Below are 16,480 nucleotides of genomic sequence, written 5' to 3'. Positions count from 1 at the left end.
GCACACCCCCTACCGGGGATGTGCCCACAACCAAGGTACATGCCCTTGACCGGAATCGAACCTGGGACCTTTCAGTCCGCAGGCCGACGCTCTATCCACTGAGCCAAACAGGTTTCGGCTATCTTCTTGAATTTGAAGAGACTTTGTCTGTGTCCCAATATATAGTCTATCTTTGAAAATGACCCATGTGCTCTTGAGAAGAATGTATATTCTGAGACTTTGGGGTGAAATGTTCTGAAGATGTCAATTAATTCCAACTGATCTAGTGTTTCATTTAGGATTGATATTTCTTTGCTGATTTTTGTTTACAGGATTTGTCCAGTGATGTTAGTGGGGTATTATAGTTCCCTACTATGACTGTATTGCTGTCAACCTCTCCCTTGATGTCCTCCAGAAGTTTCTTTATGTATGTGGGTGCTCCTGTATTGGGTGCATATATAAAAAAGGTTATATCTTCTTGTTGGATTGCTCCTATTAGTATTATGAAGTGGCCTTCCTTATTTCTTGTTATGTCCTTCACTTTGAGATCTAATTTGTCAGATATAAGTATTGCTATCCCAGCTTTTTTTTTTTCATTTGCATTCGCCTGAAATTCCTTTTCCATCCCTTCACCATCAGTCTGTGTGTGTCCTTTTTTCTGAGGTGGGTTTCCTGTAGACAGCAGATATATGGGTCATGTTTTGTTATCCACTCAGCTACCCTATGTCTTTTGATTGGGACATTTAATCTATTTAAATTTGAAGTTATTATTGATAGGTACTTCTTTGTCACCATTTTTCTTTTTATGACTATGTTCCTTCTGCGCTTCCTATTTCTTCTTTTTACTGCAGAACCTTTATCATTTCTTGCATTGCTGGTTTGGTGGTGATAAACTCCCTTATTCCTTTATTGTCTGTGAAGCTCCTGACTTCATCCTCAATTTTGATTGATAGCCTTGCTGGGTACAGTATTCTTGGATTCAGACCCTTCCTTTGCATGACTTTGTATATTTCATTCCATTCCCTTCTGGCCTGATGTGTTTCTGTTGAGAAGTCAGTCGCTAGTCTGATGGGGGATCCTTTGTAGGTAACTTTCTGTCTCTTTCTGGCCGCTTTTAAGATTCTTACTTTGTCATTGGTGTTTGCCAATTTAATTATAATGTGCCTTGGCATTGGTCTTTTGGGGTTCATTTTGCTTGGGACTCTGTGAGCTTTTTGGACTGTGTGAGTTATTTCTTCCCTATATCAGGGAAGTTTTCTGTCATTATTTCTTCAAACAGGTTTTCTAATCCTTGATCGGTTTCCTCTCCTTCTGGCACCCTTATGATGCAGGTGTTGTTTCATTTCGTGTTGTCCCAAAGTTCCCTTAGGCTCTCCTCTTGTTTTTTAAGCTTTTTTTCTAAATGCTGCTCTGCTTAGGTATTTTTTCGTACCTTGTCTTCTAGCTCACTGATGTGGTCCTCCACTTCTTCTAGTCTACTGTTGATGCTTTCTTTCTTTTTTTTAACATTTTTATTGATTTTTAGAGACAGAGGAAGGGAGAAGGAGAGATAGAAACATCAATGATGAGAGAGAATCACTGATTGGTTGCCTCCTGCACACTCCCTACTGGGGATCGAGCCCGATCCCGGGCATATGCCCTTGCCCGGAATTGATCCCTGGACCCTTCAGTCCACAGGCCAACACTCTATCCACTGAGCCAGACAAGCTAGGGCTGATGCTTTCTATTGAGTTCTTTATTGTAGTGATGTCATTTTTCATTTCTTCTTGATTCTTCTTTATTTCCTTTTGGTTCTTACACATATTGTTGAATTTGTCTCCCAACCTTTTCAGCGACCTTATGACCATTTCTCTGAATTCGTTCTCTGACATATTGCTTGCCTCCATTTCCTTTACTTCCTTTTTTGGTGATGCCTCCTTTTCTTTCACATGTGGGCTGTTTCTTTTTATCCCCATGATCTCTCCGCTATGTGTGTCTTATTATGTAGCTCTCTTTCTCCTGTGTTGACTTAAATGCACAAAATACAACACAACAAGGCACAATGAACAATGCACTCAACAAAAATGTTTTCACGATACTAATAACCCCAAATAAAGGTGACCACCAGTGAAAAGAGAATTGGGGGATTTTTTTAAAAAGTGCAAGAATGAGATTGAGAAAAGGAAAAAAAGTAAGAGAATAAAGAAAGAGAATAAAAAAGAAGGGGGGAAATTATTTATGTGGGGAGAAAACTCCAATAGGACAACAACTAATCCAAACAAAGTGCAAACAACTAACAGCCAGGTATGAATGCCAACTACAAACAACAACTAATAACAAGCAAGGAGAGGAAAAACAGACCAAAAAAAAAAAAAGAGAGAAAGAATGACACAAACCAAAAAAAAACAATCTAATCAACAATCAAACTAACAACAACTATAGGACAGAGAGAAAGAAGGGCAAAACAAAATAAAACATTAAAAAAAAAACCGGAAGAGAGAAAAAAATTTGGACAATGAAGAGAGAACACAGAGTATTGTGTATGGACTTGGAGCAGGGGATAGGAAATTGCATTATACAAGTAGGATGAATTTTTAACAGGGTAAAAAGAAGGAATAGGGAAAATCTAAATCAGAAATATGGTAAGAGAAACAGGACAACAAAAGGAGAAAAGTGAGAAAAAGAGTGTTTGCATAAAGGTAAAGTTCAGATAGAGTAAAATGATGCTAAAGGAAAAATGAAAATAGAATGTAGAACCCTAATTACAAAATAAAATAAAGAGAAAATAAAATGAAACTTTAAAAAAGGGGGGGGGGTAGAAACGTAGATGGCAGGCATAGGTAAACACCTAAACTGCTGCCTCGCACAACAATTTCAAAATTACAACTAAAAGTCAAAATGGACATCATCCAGAACCACAGGAAGGCTGGCTGAGTGGAAATTCTACAACTAGAAGGGAAGAGAAAAGCACACTGAGACTCAGAGGAGCTGCAGAAGGCAGAGGTACGGAGGAGCGCATGCGGAGAGGGCTGGCAACTGAGGACGTGGCTGGCTTTTTCAAGCGGGAGGAAGAAACAAGCACCCGACTGCTGTGAACTCCAGTTCCGGGCGAGACTCTGGGGACCCAGACTCATACGGGGAGAAACTGGACTGTCTGGCATCGGGCGAAACTGAGTCTTTCTATTAGATGTGCTTGCAGTGATTACCGTGGGACACTGAGACCCCGGGGCCTCTTAGGGCAGAGCTGACGGGAATGCATTGCTGATTGCTCCACCCTGAGACTCCGCCCCATCCAAAGCTGAGCACAGAGGCTTTTGCATATGAATGGCTTGATATGTTGAATTCTAATATTACCTAACAAACTGCAGCTGAGTCATTGAGACCCAGAACATCCAAAAGAAGGCCCAAGGCCCCACAGCAGCTTGCATTGCTTCACAGCTGGGCCTTATCTGGGCACCTCCAAAAGCCAAACAAAGAAGAAGAATCTGCAGATCTCTCCATAGCTCTTGCTGGGTGACCTCAGGCAGAGGCTAAATTAGCACCTCCTTGGAGATCCAAGAGCCAGTCTACCCAGGGGTCAGAGTAGGACCATCCAGATTACAACTCCTCAGATCCATAAGGGACACACTCAGGGGGCAGACTCAGTGAGCACCAAAGCCCCACTGAAGCAAGTCTTGCCTCATAAGGGTGTCTCCAGCACAGAAGTTCTCCCATCGTAGACAAAGCTGATCCTCACAGCCAATTGGCCTGGAGGTCAATTCCTCCCAGTGATACCAACAACAATCAAGGCTTAACTATATAATAAGACTGTGCACACAGCCCACAAAGGGGTGCACCAAGAGTGTCCGCATCAGGTAACTGGGGAGGCTGAGCTACTGAGCCCTATAGGACACCTAGCACACAAAGCCACTCTATCAACTCAGGGAAGCAGCCAAAATGTGGAGACAAAGAAACAGGTCACAAATGAAAGAAATGGTGGAAAGCAAATGACTGGATATAGAGTTCAAAACCACGGTTATAAAGTTTTTCAAGAATTTTCTAGAAAAGTCCGATAAATTTAGTGAGACCCTCAACGATATGTAAAAGGACCAACTAGAAATTAAGCATACACTGACTGAAATAAAAAATAATATACAGAGATCCAACAGCAGACTAGAGGAATGCAAGAATCAAGTCAATGATTTGAAATACAAAGAAGCAAAAAACACCCAACCGGAAAAGAAGAAAGAATCCAAAAATATTAAGATAGTGTAAGGATCCTCTGGGACAACTTCAAGCGTACCAACATCAGAATTATGGGGGTGCCAGAAGAAGAGAGAGAGCAAAATACTGAAAAGCTATTTGAAGAAATAATGACAGAAAACTTCCCCCACCTGGTGAAAGAAATAGGCTTACAAGTCCAAGAAGCGCAGAGAACCCCAAACAAGAGGAATCTAAAGAGGACCACACCAAGACACATCATAATTAAAATGCCAAGAGCAAAAGACAAAGAGAGACTATTAAAAGCAGCAAGAGAAAAACAGTTAGTTACCTACAAGGGAGCACCCATATGATTGTCAGCTGATTTCTCAACAGAAACTATGCAGGCCAGACGGGAGTGACAAGAAATATTCAAAGTGATGAATAGCAAGAACCTACAACCAAGATTACTCTACCCAGAAAAGCTATCATTCAGAATTGAAGGTCAGATATAGAGCTTCACAGATAAGAAAAAGCTAAAGGAGTTCATCAACACCAAACCAGTATTATATGAAATGCTGAAAGGTATTCTTTAAGAAGAGGAAGAATAAGAAAAAGGTAAAGATAAAAATTATGAACAACAAATACATATCTATCAACAAGTGAATCTAAAAGTCAAGTGAATTAAAAATCTGAGGAACAGAATAAACTGGTGAATATAATAGAATCAGGGGCATAGAAAGGCAGTGGACTGATAATCCTCAGGGGGGAAAGGGGTGTGAGGGGTGCTAGAAGAGACTGGACAAAAATCGTACACCTATGGATGAGGACAGTGGGGGGGCAGGTAAGGGCAGAGGGTGGGGTGGGAACCAAGTGGAGGGGAGCTATGGGGGGAAAATGGAGAAACAATTGTAATCTGAACAATAAAAATTTATTTAAAAAAATGAAAAAAACTTTAAAAAAGGTAAAATAATAGTAGTAATAATACTGATTAAAAATACAATTAAAAAGGTAAAATCAAGTGAGAAAAAAATATTTAGTTTCTTAAATAAAAGATAAAAAATAAAAATGTGCAGTAGTGAAAGTCATTCACTTCCCTTTCTGTTCTGTTTGGCACACCTGTTGCCTGTCAGGTAGTTAGGACAGTGTTGAAATTCCCTGTGTTCCACAGCTCGTCTGTGGTGTAAACCACAATCTTGTTTTCAAGCAGGCAGTATGTCTTTGTTTCTCAGCCTGCCTGTGGTTGCATTTACACAAGAGTCAATTTGTGATTCAAACCCTGTTTGGCAGTGTTTCTGTATTGACCTCCGGGGCTATAAGTCCTCTCTACCCAGTATTTAGAATATGTTTTCCCTGCTGCACTTAATACTGGTTTGGGGGTATGGACTGCCCCAGATCTGGTTTTCTGATCTTTTCTCCCCGCTCTGATCCCCAGGTTCCACAAAAACAACTTTCCCCTGCAGTCTCAGAATATTGTTAATTGGGTGATCTATGTACTGGGCTTAGTAATCAAAAGCAAGGATTTAAAGAGAAAAAAGAGCCAGAGTAAGTGTGCAAACTCGTGACTTTTTTGCCCCGGCACTGTGCGCAATTCTGCTCAAGTCTCTGTGCATGTCTTTTCCCCCTGGCACTGCACAGCTGGTTTACTGGTAAAGCTTCAGGCTGCCTTTTTGTGCCCAGCCCAGCTATGGATTGATTTCTAGAGTTCCCTTCTATCAGCAGCCCTATGGACCCCCTTCCACATTCACGGACTACGCTGGTCCCAATGTCCGCGGATTTTGTGGGGCGCAGACTTCCTCTGAACTTCTAGATCCCGCTGCATGTGTTTCTCTCTCTAGCCTGGATCACAGACCTCACCTTTCTCTGGGTGAAATCTGACCTTTCCGTGAGAAGGTGCAGAGTTTATCTGAGTTCATTGTATTCGCGGTCCTTGCGACCCCGTGTTTGTGGGTTTGCAGCTGGGCCCTGGGTGTTGTGGTTGTAGGGTCCTCGGAGGTATCCAATTCTTCCCAATTAAAGGTAAGGTTAGGCGTCCGATCACAGCCCCTCTCCCCTTCAAGATGGTGCTGTCTCTGCAGCAGAGCCGGTCACTCCTTGAGAGATTGCAGCAGCAGTGGAGGTTGCCCGGTCAGGGGAGCCCTGTCTGGCAGTCCCCAACAGTCCCTTGGAATATAGCTGTCCCTCAGTCACAAATAGACAGTCCCTGTACGTCCACACACTCTCCTTTCATTCTCTCACTTGTCTTCCCATGCTGCCCAGAGGCCCGGAGCAGCTGGGGTGGTGAGGAATGCCTGTGTAGTCGCCATGGCTTCCTACCCCGCCCCTGGCTGCTCAGCACCTGCATAAGCAAATTCACCTGCCATCTTTGTTGGATTAATTTGCATACTCACTCCTGATTGGCTGGTGGGTGTCGCAAAGGTACGGTCAATTTGCATCTTTCTCTTGTATTAGTGTAGATTTTTTTGTTAATCTTCACCCGAGGATATTTTTCCATTGATTTTTAGGGAGTGTGGAAGAGTGAAGGAAAGCCAGAGAGAAACATTGATGTGAGAGCCATTGATTGGTTGCCTCCTGCACCAGCCCCTACCAGGGCTCGGGGAGGAACTTGCAACCAAGGTATGTGCCCTTGACTGGAATCGAACCCAGGACCCTTTGGTCCGCAGGCTGACGCTCTATCCACTGAGCCAAACCGGCTAGGGCCAAATAAGCTACTTTTGAATAGAGTCTCATTTCTCAAAGTTTCACATCCGATAAATGCAGAATCTCAGGACCTAATAATTTAGAATCTCTGTTTAAATCAAAGCTTCCCAAATGATCTCATACATGTTAACATTTGAGAAGCACTATTGCCTGTACATCAAATTGTACGATTTTGAAGCAACAATAATATATGGTTGGCGTCAGGCAGACCATGTATAAAGGCTTTCCTATATTAATGCATATGAAATAATATTTTAGAAGGCTCTGAAGTAATTGTGGAAGGACTTGCTTTAAAATGTTATGTCTAGCCTGGCTGGTTTAGCTCAGTTGGTTGAGTGATATCCTGAGCACCTAAAGGTTGCTGATTTTATTCCCAGTCAGGGTACATGCCCGGGTTTCAGGCTTGATCCCCAGTGGAGGGCATACAGGAGGCAGCTGATCAATGTTTTGCTCTCACATCGATTTTTCTCTCTCTATCTCCCTTCCTCCCTCTCTAAAAAATTAATTTTAAATGTTAAAAAATAATTGTTATGTCTAGCCAGTTTGGCTCAATGGATAGAGCGTCAACCTGCGGACTGAAAGGTTCCAGGTTCAATTCCGGTCAAGGGCATGTACCTTGGTTGAGGGCACATCCCCAGTAGTAGGTGTGCAGGAGGCAGCTGATCAATTTTTCTCTCTCATCGATGTTTCTAATTCTCTATCCCTCTCCCTTCTTCTCTGTAAAAAAGCAATAAAATATATATTTTTTAAAGTAAATAAAAATAAATGTTATGGCCAGCATGGCTCAGTTGATTGAGCGTCACCCTGTCCAACGAAAGGTTGCTGGTTCAATTCCCAGTCAAGGTACATACCTGGTTTGTGGGTTCAATTTCAAATCAGAGCACGTATGGAAGGCAACCAATTGATGTTTCTTTCTCACATTGATCTCTCTTTCTCTCTCTCTCTCTCTCTCTCTCTCTCTCTCTCTCTCTCTCTCTAAGCATGTCCTCCAAGGAGGATTAAAAAAAGAAAAGGCCTTAGCTGGTTTGGCTCAGTGGATAGGAGCCTGTGGGCCAAAGGGTCCTAGGTTCGATTCCTATCAAGGGCATGACCTTCGTTGCAGGTTCCTCCCCAGCGCGGTCCCTGGTCGGGACGCATGCAGGAAGCAACCAATTGTTGTGTTTCTCTCACATTGATGTTTCTCTCTGTCTTTCCCTCTCTCTTCCACTTTCTCTAAAAACCAATGGAAAAATATCCTTGGGTGAAGATTAAAAAAAAAAGGGGGGGGGTGGGCTTGACTGGCGTGCCTCAGTTGGTTGAGCATTGACCTATGAACCAGGAGGTCTAGGTTTGATTCCTGGTCAGGGCGCATGACTGGGTTGCGGGCTCCATCTCCACTGGGGGGGGTTGGGGGGGAGTAGGAGGCAGCCGATCAATGATTCTCTCTCATCATTGATGTTTCTTTCTCTCTCTCCCTCTCCCTGCCTCTCCGAAATCAATAGAAGTATTTAAAAAATAGAAAATAAAGGATATTAAAATGTTACATCTAAATTACATGTATTTCAAAGTATTTTGGAGGGAAATGTATTGATGTCTACATATTACTTGAAATACAGAAAATATTTCTAGGGATGTATAGACAGAAAGATGTGTTAAAGCAAAAGTAGTAAATTAGTCATAGTAAAGTATGTGGAGGGAGGACAAAGAGTAAAGGGGGTCAAATATGGTGACAGAAAGAGACTAGACTTTGGGTGATGAGCACCCAATGTAGTATACATATGTATTTTTAAATTGTATACCTGAAATTTGTATAATGTTATTAAACAATGTTACCCCCACAATTTTAATTTAAACAATTATAAAATGCTGTGGAATCTATTTGGTGGGCATATAGGAGTTAACTACAATTCTTTCAACTTCTCTTTATACTTTTAATTTTCATAATAAAATGTTAATGGGGAAGCTGTTATGAAAATGGAAATCATATACCACACTCTATAGTTGTCTTTGTATTTTCATATTTGCTTTTTTTTATAATGTATTGGTATTTTGTTCCTAGAGAAGAAAAATGGCTAGTATTTTTTAAGTGCCTTGTACCAAACATAAGGCTTTACTATTACACTTTCATGAGTTAGGTATGATTGTCAGTTTGTAGTTCAGAAAACCAAGACATAGTTTTATATACTTGCACAATCTAGTAATCTCAGAGCATACCTTTTGAACCTGGAGTCTGACTTAAGAGTTGATGGCTATCAAATTGCACAATTCCAGGGCCACCGTTTTCATCATTGGCACCATAGAGTGTCATTCACTTAGAATACAAAGTGGGTAGTTCCCTGGGATTGTGTAACAAGACTGCCTGGCCTTAACCACTTGCTTATATGGCTGCCTCACTATTCTTAGACTTTTAAATATTTTTCTGATGTGAATTTTGAATTGTTCCATGACTTTTTCTTGTGTTTTATTTTTAAGATTCTTGGATCTCCCAGTCAGCATCATTTCCGCGTAATCAGAAACAGCCAGGGGTGGATTCTTTATCACCAGCGGGCTCACTTCCTAAACAGATTTGCCAGCCTTCTGCCCAACAGCAACGTACTAAGCCAGCTGAAATCACTTGTGCACACTGCAAAACACCTTTACAGAAAGGACAGACGGCTTATCAAAGAAAAGGATCTGCTCACCTCTTCTGTTCTACCACCTGCCTTTCCTCCTTCTCTCACAAGCGTACTCCAAAGAAACACAATGTAATGTGTAAAAAGTAAGCTTACTTTCTCCCTGTGCTTGATGCTGACGTTGTAAATGTGTGTTCTGAATGTAATTGGAGAACTGCATAAATTCATGGGTAGAACTGTTGCAGAGGTGTCCTCAAGTTAATTGAGCTTGAGTTATCTTAGAGTTTGTCAGAGTTCAGTTTGTCAGCGGGCTTATTTGTACTGTCCTTACACTTAGCAGGAAAATGGAGTGTAGGTACGGAAATAAATTGACCCTCTCCTTGCCACCAACTCTGCCTCATCAGCCCATCCCCCATCTCCTTCAGTTCTACCAAGTTGCTAACACCTGTTGTTGTTTTTTTAAATCCTCACTTGAGGATATGTTTTTATTAATTTTAAAGAGAGAGAAAGGGAAAGAAAGAAACATCAATATAAGAGAAACATCGATTGCTTAGCTCTTGTAGGCACCCCTGCCAGGGATGGAATCCACAACCTTTTTGGTGTATGGGACTATGCTCCAACTAACTGGGCCTTCCAGACAGGGTTTGCTACCAACTTTTTGATTACTTCTAAAAGTCATCAGAATCTATGGCAAGGATCTTGTGATGTAAAATATTTTTATTTATAAGTCTTTTCTTCCTATTTTGTTTAGGAACTCTTGGTGATGAAACCAAGAAGTGGATTTTGCTAGATTCCCAAATTGTAGTTGATTCGTAATATTAAATTATGAGAAAATAAAGACTGTCCATTATTTTTTATATATTTGAAAATAAAATGCAGTGTTGTTAAATTGTGTTTATCCCTGTGTTTCAGAGATGCACCTACAAAAAGGGCTACTGTTGTTCCTCAAGTGCAGTCGAGCCAGCCCTTCCAGGAATTCTGCAATACATACTGTGTGTCTCCCTACAAAGACAACCAGAGTCTCAGAAAAAGAATTTCAAATAAATCAAGATGTACAATCTGTAGTAAACTAACAGAGGTCTGAGTTTTTCTATCCTAAGTTATTATCTATGATAACTTTAACATGTTTTTTAAAAAATTTATTTTAAAGAGAGAGGAAGGGAGAGAGAGATAGAGGGAAAAAAACTTCGAAATGAGAGAGAAACATCAATCGACTGACTCTTGCATGCCCCCCTACGGGGGATCGTACCTGAAACCCGGACATGTGCCCTGACTGGGAATTGAACCAGTGACCTCTTGGTGCACGGGACAACCCTCAACCAACTGAGCCACACTGGCCAAGGTTCTAGGATAATTTTAACTGTTAAGTGCTATTCTGTGCTCTGCCGTCTACATAATGCACATGTCCTGAATCTGCACAGTGAAGTTAAAGGAAGGAATAAGGATGTGCCAGAACTATTTTATAAACAAATGTCCTATTTGCATAGTATGAAAAATACACATATGTTTCCATAGAATTGGATGTACTCATCCATAGAGTAATAGTTGTATAGAGGATTTTGTTCTTACCAGACACAGTAAATTAAAATGTAGGTTCAGGACACAAAGGAAGCAACCAATCCTAGTGCAAGAACATACAGAACATGTGGACTGAAAGTATGTTGATAACTTCACATTTCTTAATTGGTATTGCCATCCTTCCAGTTCCAGAAAGAAGAAACATGCACGTAGGCAGTCCTTACTTAACACAGCCCTTGGTAACAGTTTGGTGTTGGTTTCTGCAGAGCCATGCGAATCCAGAACACAGTTTTATCTCAGTTACCACAGAGCTGAGCAAAGCAGGAACCACTTAGTCTTGTATACCAGACATCATCCCAACATGGAATACTGACTCACTTAGTCCCTCCCACAAATTGTCTAGATCAGTGAGGCTTATAAGACAAAGAATTCTCAATCCATTTCTTTCAAGTAGGTGGTATCAAAATCTTTTAAATCCGTTCATTTTCTGGAATGCTTAAGTGTCTCTGGGGAAGTTATTACTGATTTTATTGCTTTTTGTTATGTGTATCTTATTTTGATAAAAATCAAAGAATGATTTTACAAAGAAATCAAAGATAAAAATGAAGGAATAATGAAATGAGCTTTTTAGTCTTTTTCCTGAATATTTTTTCCACTGAGAAGTTACTAGAGTTTCTTTGTTTCTGTTGAAACTAGTTATCTCATTGCTTACTGTGCTAATCTGGCTTATTTATTTAGTAAGTCCTCATTTTTCTTTTAGATTCGCCATGAAGTCAGCGTTAATAATGTGATACACAAACTGTGCAGTAACCACTGCTTTAACAAGTACAGGTTGGCCAATGGTCTGATAATGAATTGCTGTGAACATTGTGGAGAGTACCTGCCCAGCAAAGGTTCTGGAAACAGTGTCCTTGTGATTGACGGTGGCCAACAGATGACATTCTGCTGCCAAAGTTGTGCTAACGAATATAAACAGGTAAATCTTTTAATGAATTTTAGATGATCAGGTATACAATAACTTCTACCTTGTATTAGCTTACATTAACCAGATTGATCTTAGAATCTCATTTAGTTCCACTTTTGTCAGTCTGTCATTGAGGTCTCACATCTGAAATGAGTATTGAAATCAATTGTTGTAAGTAAGCTTGTTTAAAATTTTTACTCTTTGCAGACATTACAACAAGTAATTCTTTTCTCTATCATTTTGTACTCCCACTGATAACTCAATAGTTCCAGTTACTTTACATTCTCACCAAAACTTAGTGTTGTTTGTTTTTTTGTGTGTTGTTTTTTAAAATATTGAGAGGTGAAGATAGAAACATCAATGAGAGAGAAACCTGAACCAGCTGCCTCCTACATGCTCCCTACTGGAGATTGAGCCTGAAACCTTGGCATGTGCCTGACCAGGAATCGAACTATGACCTCTTGGTACATGGGATGATGCTCAATCACTGAGCCACACTGGCTGGGTGGTGTTATCTGTTTTGATTTAAGGTATTATAGTGGATGCCGAAACCGGTTTGGCTCAGTGGATGGAGCCTCGACCTGCAGACTGAAAGGTCCCAGGTTCGATTCTGGTCAAGGGCATATACCTTGGTTGCGGGCACATCCCCAGTAGGGGGTGTGCAAGAGGCAGCTGATCGATGTTTCTCCCTCATCGATGTTTCTAACTCTCTATCCCTCTCTCTTCCTCTCTGTAAAAAATTAATAAAGATATATTTTTTTAAAAAAAAGGTATTATAGTGGATATAAAATTTGCATTTCCTCGATAGCCCTGAATGGGAACTGAACACTCCAACTGGGCAACCCAGCCCGGGCCACATTGGTAATTTTTGTTTGTTTGGGGTTTTTTTTAAATATTTTTTATTGCTTTTTTTAGAGAGAGAGAAAAGGAGAAGGAGAGGAGAAACATTGTTTGGTTGCCTCCTTTATGTACCCCAACTGGGGATGGAATCTCCATCTTGGGCATGTACCCTGAGAAAAATTGAATTGGCGATCTTTTGGTGCATGGGACCTCCCTCAACGAACTAAGCCACACCAGCCAGGGCTGGCCACATTGTTTGTTTGTTTGTTTTCTAAATATATTTTTATTGATTTCGGTGAGGAAGAGGGAGGGAAAGAGAGATGAAAACATCAATGATGAGAGAGAATCATTGATCAGCTGCCTCATGCATTCCCCTTACTGGGGATTGAACCCAAAACCCTGACCTGGAATCAAGTCTTGACCTCCTGGTTCATGGGTTGATACTCAGCCAGTGAGCCACACTGGCCAGGCCCACATTGGTGTTTTTAAGTGATTAGTGGCAGGCCTTATCACATTAGAAAGCCTTTATGATCTATGAAGATCTTAAGAAAAAACTGAAGTTTTGCTATTATAAAAATGGATAAACCTAATCTTGATCTTACCCAGTGACCTAATTGGGATTGATTTTGTCCGCCTGGGGACATTTGGCAGTGTTTTAAACAATTTTGATTACCACAACTGGGTGGTTGCTGCTGGCATCTAGTGGGTAGGGGTCAGGGATGGTATTAAACATCCTACAACCCACAGGACAGTCCCTACAGCAGAGTTATCTGGCCTAAGACTTAGTGCCAAAGTTGAGGAAATCCACAGGATAAGTAGGTGCTAAAATGTGTGTATATGGTAATTATAGTGAGAGGAAGATCTAAATTCCCATCCTCATTGAGAGTTCAATTGATGATGCCTAAAACTAGGAGGCAAAATCAATAAATAGTCATGCAGACATGTTACTTTGGTATTTCAAAATAAACACCAAAAGAATCAGCTAAATGTGTTCAAAGTAATTTACTTTTGGGAGAGTAAACTACAGGGTGTCCCCCCAAAATGTACACACACTTCAAATTATTTTAAAGTCATTGTTTTTTAACATACAGTTCATTTTCAAAATTTAAAAGAATCTACAAGCTGATCGATGTTTCTCTCTCATCGATGTTTCTAACTCTCTGTCCCTCTCTCTTCCTCTCTGTAAAGAATCAATAAAATATATTTTTAAAAAATAATAAATAAAAGAATCTACAGAAATGAGTATTTTTGTCATAATAATTACTGGTCTAATAATAATAATAATTACTAATAATAATAATATTATAATTATTATTATTATTACTGGTCCAGGTACTGCTGATAACTCAGAGCAATGGAATCACAAACATTAAGAATAATTTCAATTGAGCCCTAGCCAGTTTGGCCCAGTGGATACAGCATCAGCCCTCAGACTGACAGGTCACAGGTTTAATTCCGGTCAAGGCAATCAATCGATGTGTTTCTCTCACATCGATGTCTCTCTTTGTCTGTCTCTCCCCTTCTCCTCCATTCTAAAAATCAATGAAAAATATCCTTGGGTGAGGATTAACAACAACCAAAAAGAGAACCATTTCATTCAGTATTTATGTGCCCTCAGTTCGTCAACTGTTGCCGTTTTTGTACCATAAATTTTATCTTTTATATATCCTCATAAAAAAAAGTCTAGTGACACTTTAAGATAAGTTTTCCTTGTTCAAAGATTAGTCTGGCTTTACCCACTATTTCATATCAGTTAAATCAGAAAAAGTGAAAATTAAGTGAGTTATCAGCTGTTAAAGTGTGTATACATTATTGGGTACACCCTATATTTGTTGTAATTAACCAGGTTTAACTAGTTGATGCTTTATACTAAATGTATAGTCAGTTTTGATTAAGTAAAACCATATAATATGTTAAAGATACTGAAGTTCAGAGAAAATGTCTTAGCCAGAATCACAGCTAGATTTGACTTCACATTGGAAACCTTAATTAGTGCATGAAACAAACATTTGATTATATGTGTGCCTCATTTTCCCAAATAAGCCATAGTTCCCTGAGGCCAGGATCTATATCTGATTCCATTCAGAAATCTCCAGAATAACTAGCCTTATATGTGGGGTGACCAAGCCACTGGGACACTTCTGAAAGTGAAATGATCTATTTATAAACGTAGTGCTCTCCATCTTGGTACCTCCCCCCCCCCCCCACCACCACCACCACCCCTCCTCTTTTCAGGTGCTTTAGTTAATTGGTGCCTATCACCTACCTTTTATTTGGCTTTAGTTTTCATCCAGGTCATCAGTAAAAATACTTATGTGACAGAAGAATGTAGTATTGCACTGAAGTATTTTTGAACTTGATTTTCAAGGAATCTCAGATGTGTTTTCCTGGAGAGAGAGCCTGAGTATCATGGATGAATGAGGAGAGATATTTTAACCTTCAGCCTGGAGTATACTGCAGAAAATTTACAAGCCTTTGCACCAAGGAGTAGCTGACTCAACAACCTTTATCTTTATCATCAGTTCTTTGCTATCAGACTCTATTCAGTAATTGTCACATAATTATGAGTCTCATTGTATGTGTGTATGCCAATAAGGTCAACTAACATGAGTTTACTCTGATGCTAGATACAGCTTTTCATGCATTTTCACATTTAATCATCTTAAGTCTCCCGAGTTAAGTACAATTTAGGTCCTCATTTTATTGGGAGGAAACAGAAGCTTAGGTGATTAAGTGACTTACCCAAAGTCATATGCCTGGGAAGTGTCCCACCCATTGAGAATTATAATAAGTTGACTACTTATTCATTACCAAGAAACTCAGGAAGATAAAAGAAAAGTTCAGAGTTTGGGTTGGGTTGTGTAAAAATTAATATTGCAATCCTTGGCTTTCTGTTTCGTTCTTTTTTAAAATATATTTTTACTGATTTCAGAAAGGAAGGAAAAGGGAGGGAGAGAGAGATAGAAACATCAATGATGAGAGCAAATCATTGATCGGCTGCCTCCTGCACACCTCCCAATGGAAGTTGAGCAGCCCACAACCCAGGCATGTGCCCTGACTGGGAATCAAACCCTGATTTTCTGGTTCATAGGTCCACGCTCAACCACTGAACCATGCCTGCTGGGCTATTAATTTTGCTATGTGCTCTTATAGTATAGTCTTCTCCACTACCATAGTTTCAATTAATATGCATTTTGATGACTTCCAAAATATCTGAAGATCATATTTATTCAGTTTCAGACCACCTGTAATCTCCACTTGACTGTTTTATATACCTCAAACTCTATCTAAAACTGAAACTCCAAATTTGTTTTTATTTTTAATTTGTTTCCTTGGTTATTAAATTATTCCATCATCTAGTCAGATGCCTGATCGGAGGGAGAGTCATTATTTATGACAAATATTCAACATTCATGATCCCCTCTGGCCAGAAGTTCTTTGAAACCATGCCATGGAGTCCTCTGACTCACCCATCTTAGGGTCATTTTCTACACCTCCCTCTTCTCAGTCTCCAGATTCACTCAGTTACAACTAATACAGATTTTGCTTCCTAAATCTCTCTCCACTCTATCCTACGTCTACACCCGTCATCCTAGACATAGCCTCCATCCACTTGCCAGCACTACCACAGCTTTCTGTCTCTTTACGCTTGGCCTTCCTTACAGTTGCAAATCCATATTATAATCAGAGTGATCTTTCTAAAGTACAGATTTGATCATGATGTACTTCT

At 40.1% G+C, this 16,480-nt stretch overlaps 1 protein-coding gene across 2 annotated transcripts in view; it reads left to right on the top strand.

Annotated features, from left to right (window-relative positions):
• ZMYM5 (zinc finger MYM-type containing 5) overlaps positions 1 to 16,480 on the top strand; it is a 51,091-nt gene that overhangs the window by 31,930 nt on the left and 2,681 nt on the right. For both annotated transcript variants that reach the window (XM_054718718.1, XM_054718719.1), the window contains 3 exons: positions 9,289 to 9,574; positions 10,341 to 10,506; positions 11,707 to 11,922. In XM_054718718.1, coding sequence (XP_054574693.1) covers positions 9,289 to 9,574; positions 10,341 to 10,506; positions 11,707 to 11,922 — 668 coding nt within the window. The remainder of the gene's footprint in view (positions 1 to 9,288; positions 9,575 to 10,340; positions 10,507 to 11,706; positions 11,923 to 16,480) is intronic.

The sequence above is a fragment of the Eptesicus fuscus genome, chromosome 7 (assembly GCF_027574615.1).
Source record: "Eptesicus fuscus isolate TK198812 chromosome 7, DD_ASM_mEF_20220401, whole genome shotgun sequence".
Classification (NCBI taxonomy): Eukaryota; Metazoa; Chordata; class Mammalia; order Chiroptera; family Vespertilionidae; genus Eptesicus; species Eptesicus fuscus.
The sequence above is the reverse complement of the archived record's forward strand: the minus strand, read 5'-3'. Positions and strand labels throughout refer to the sequence as shown.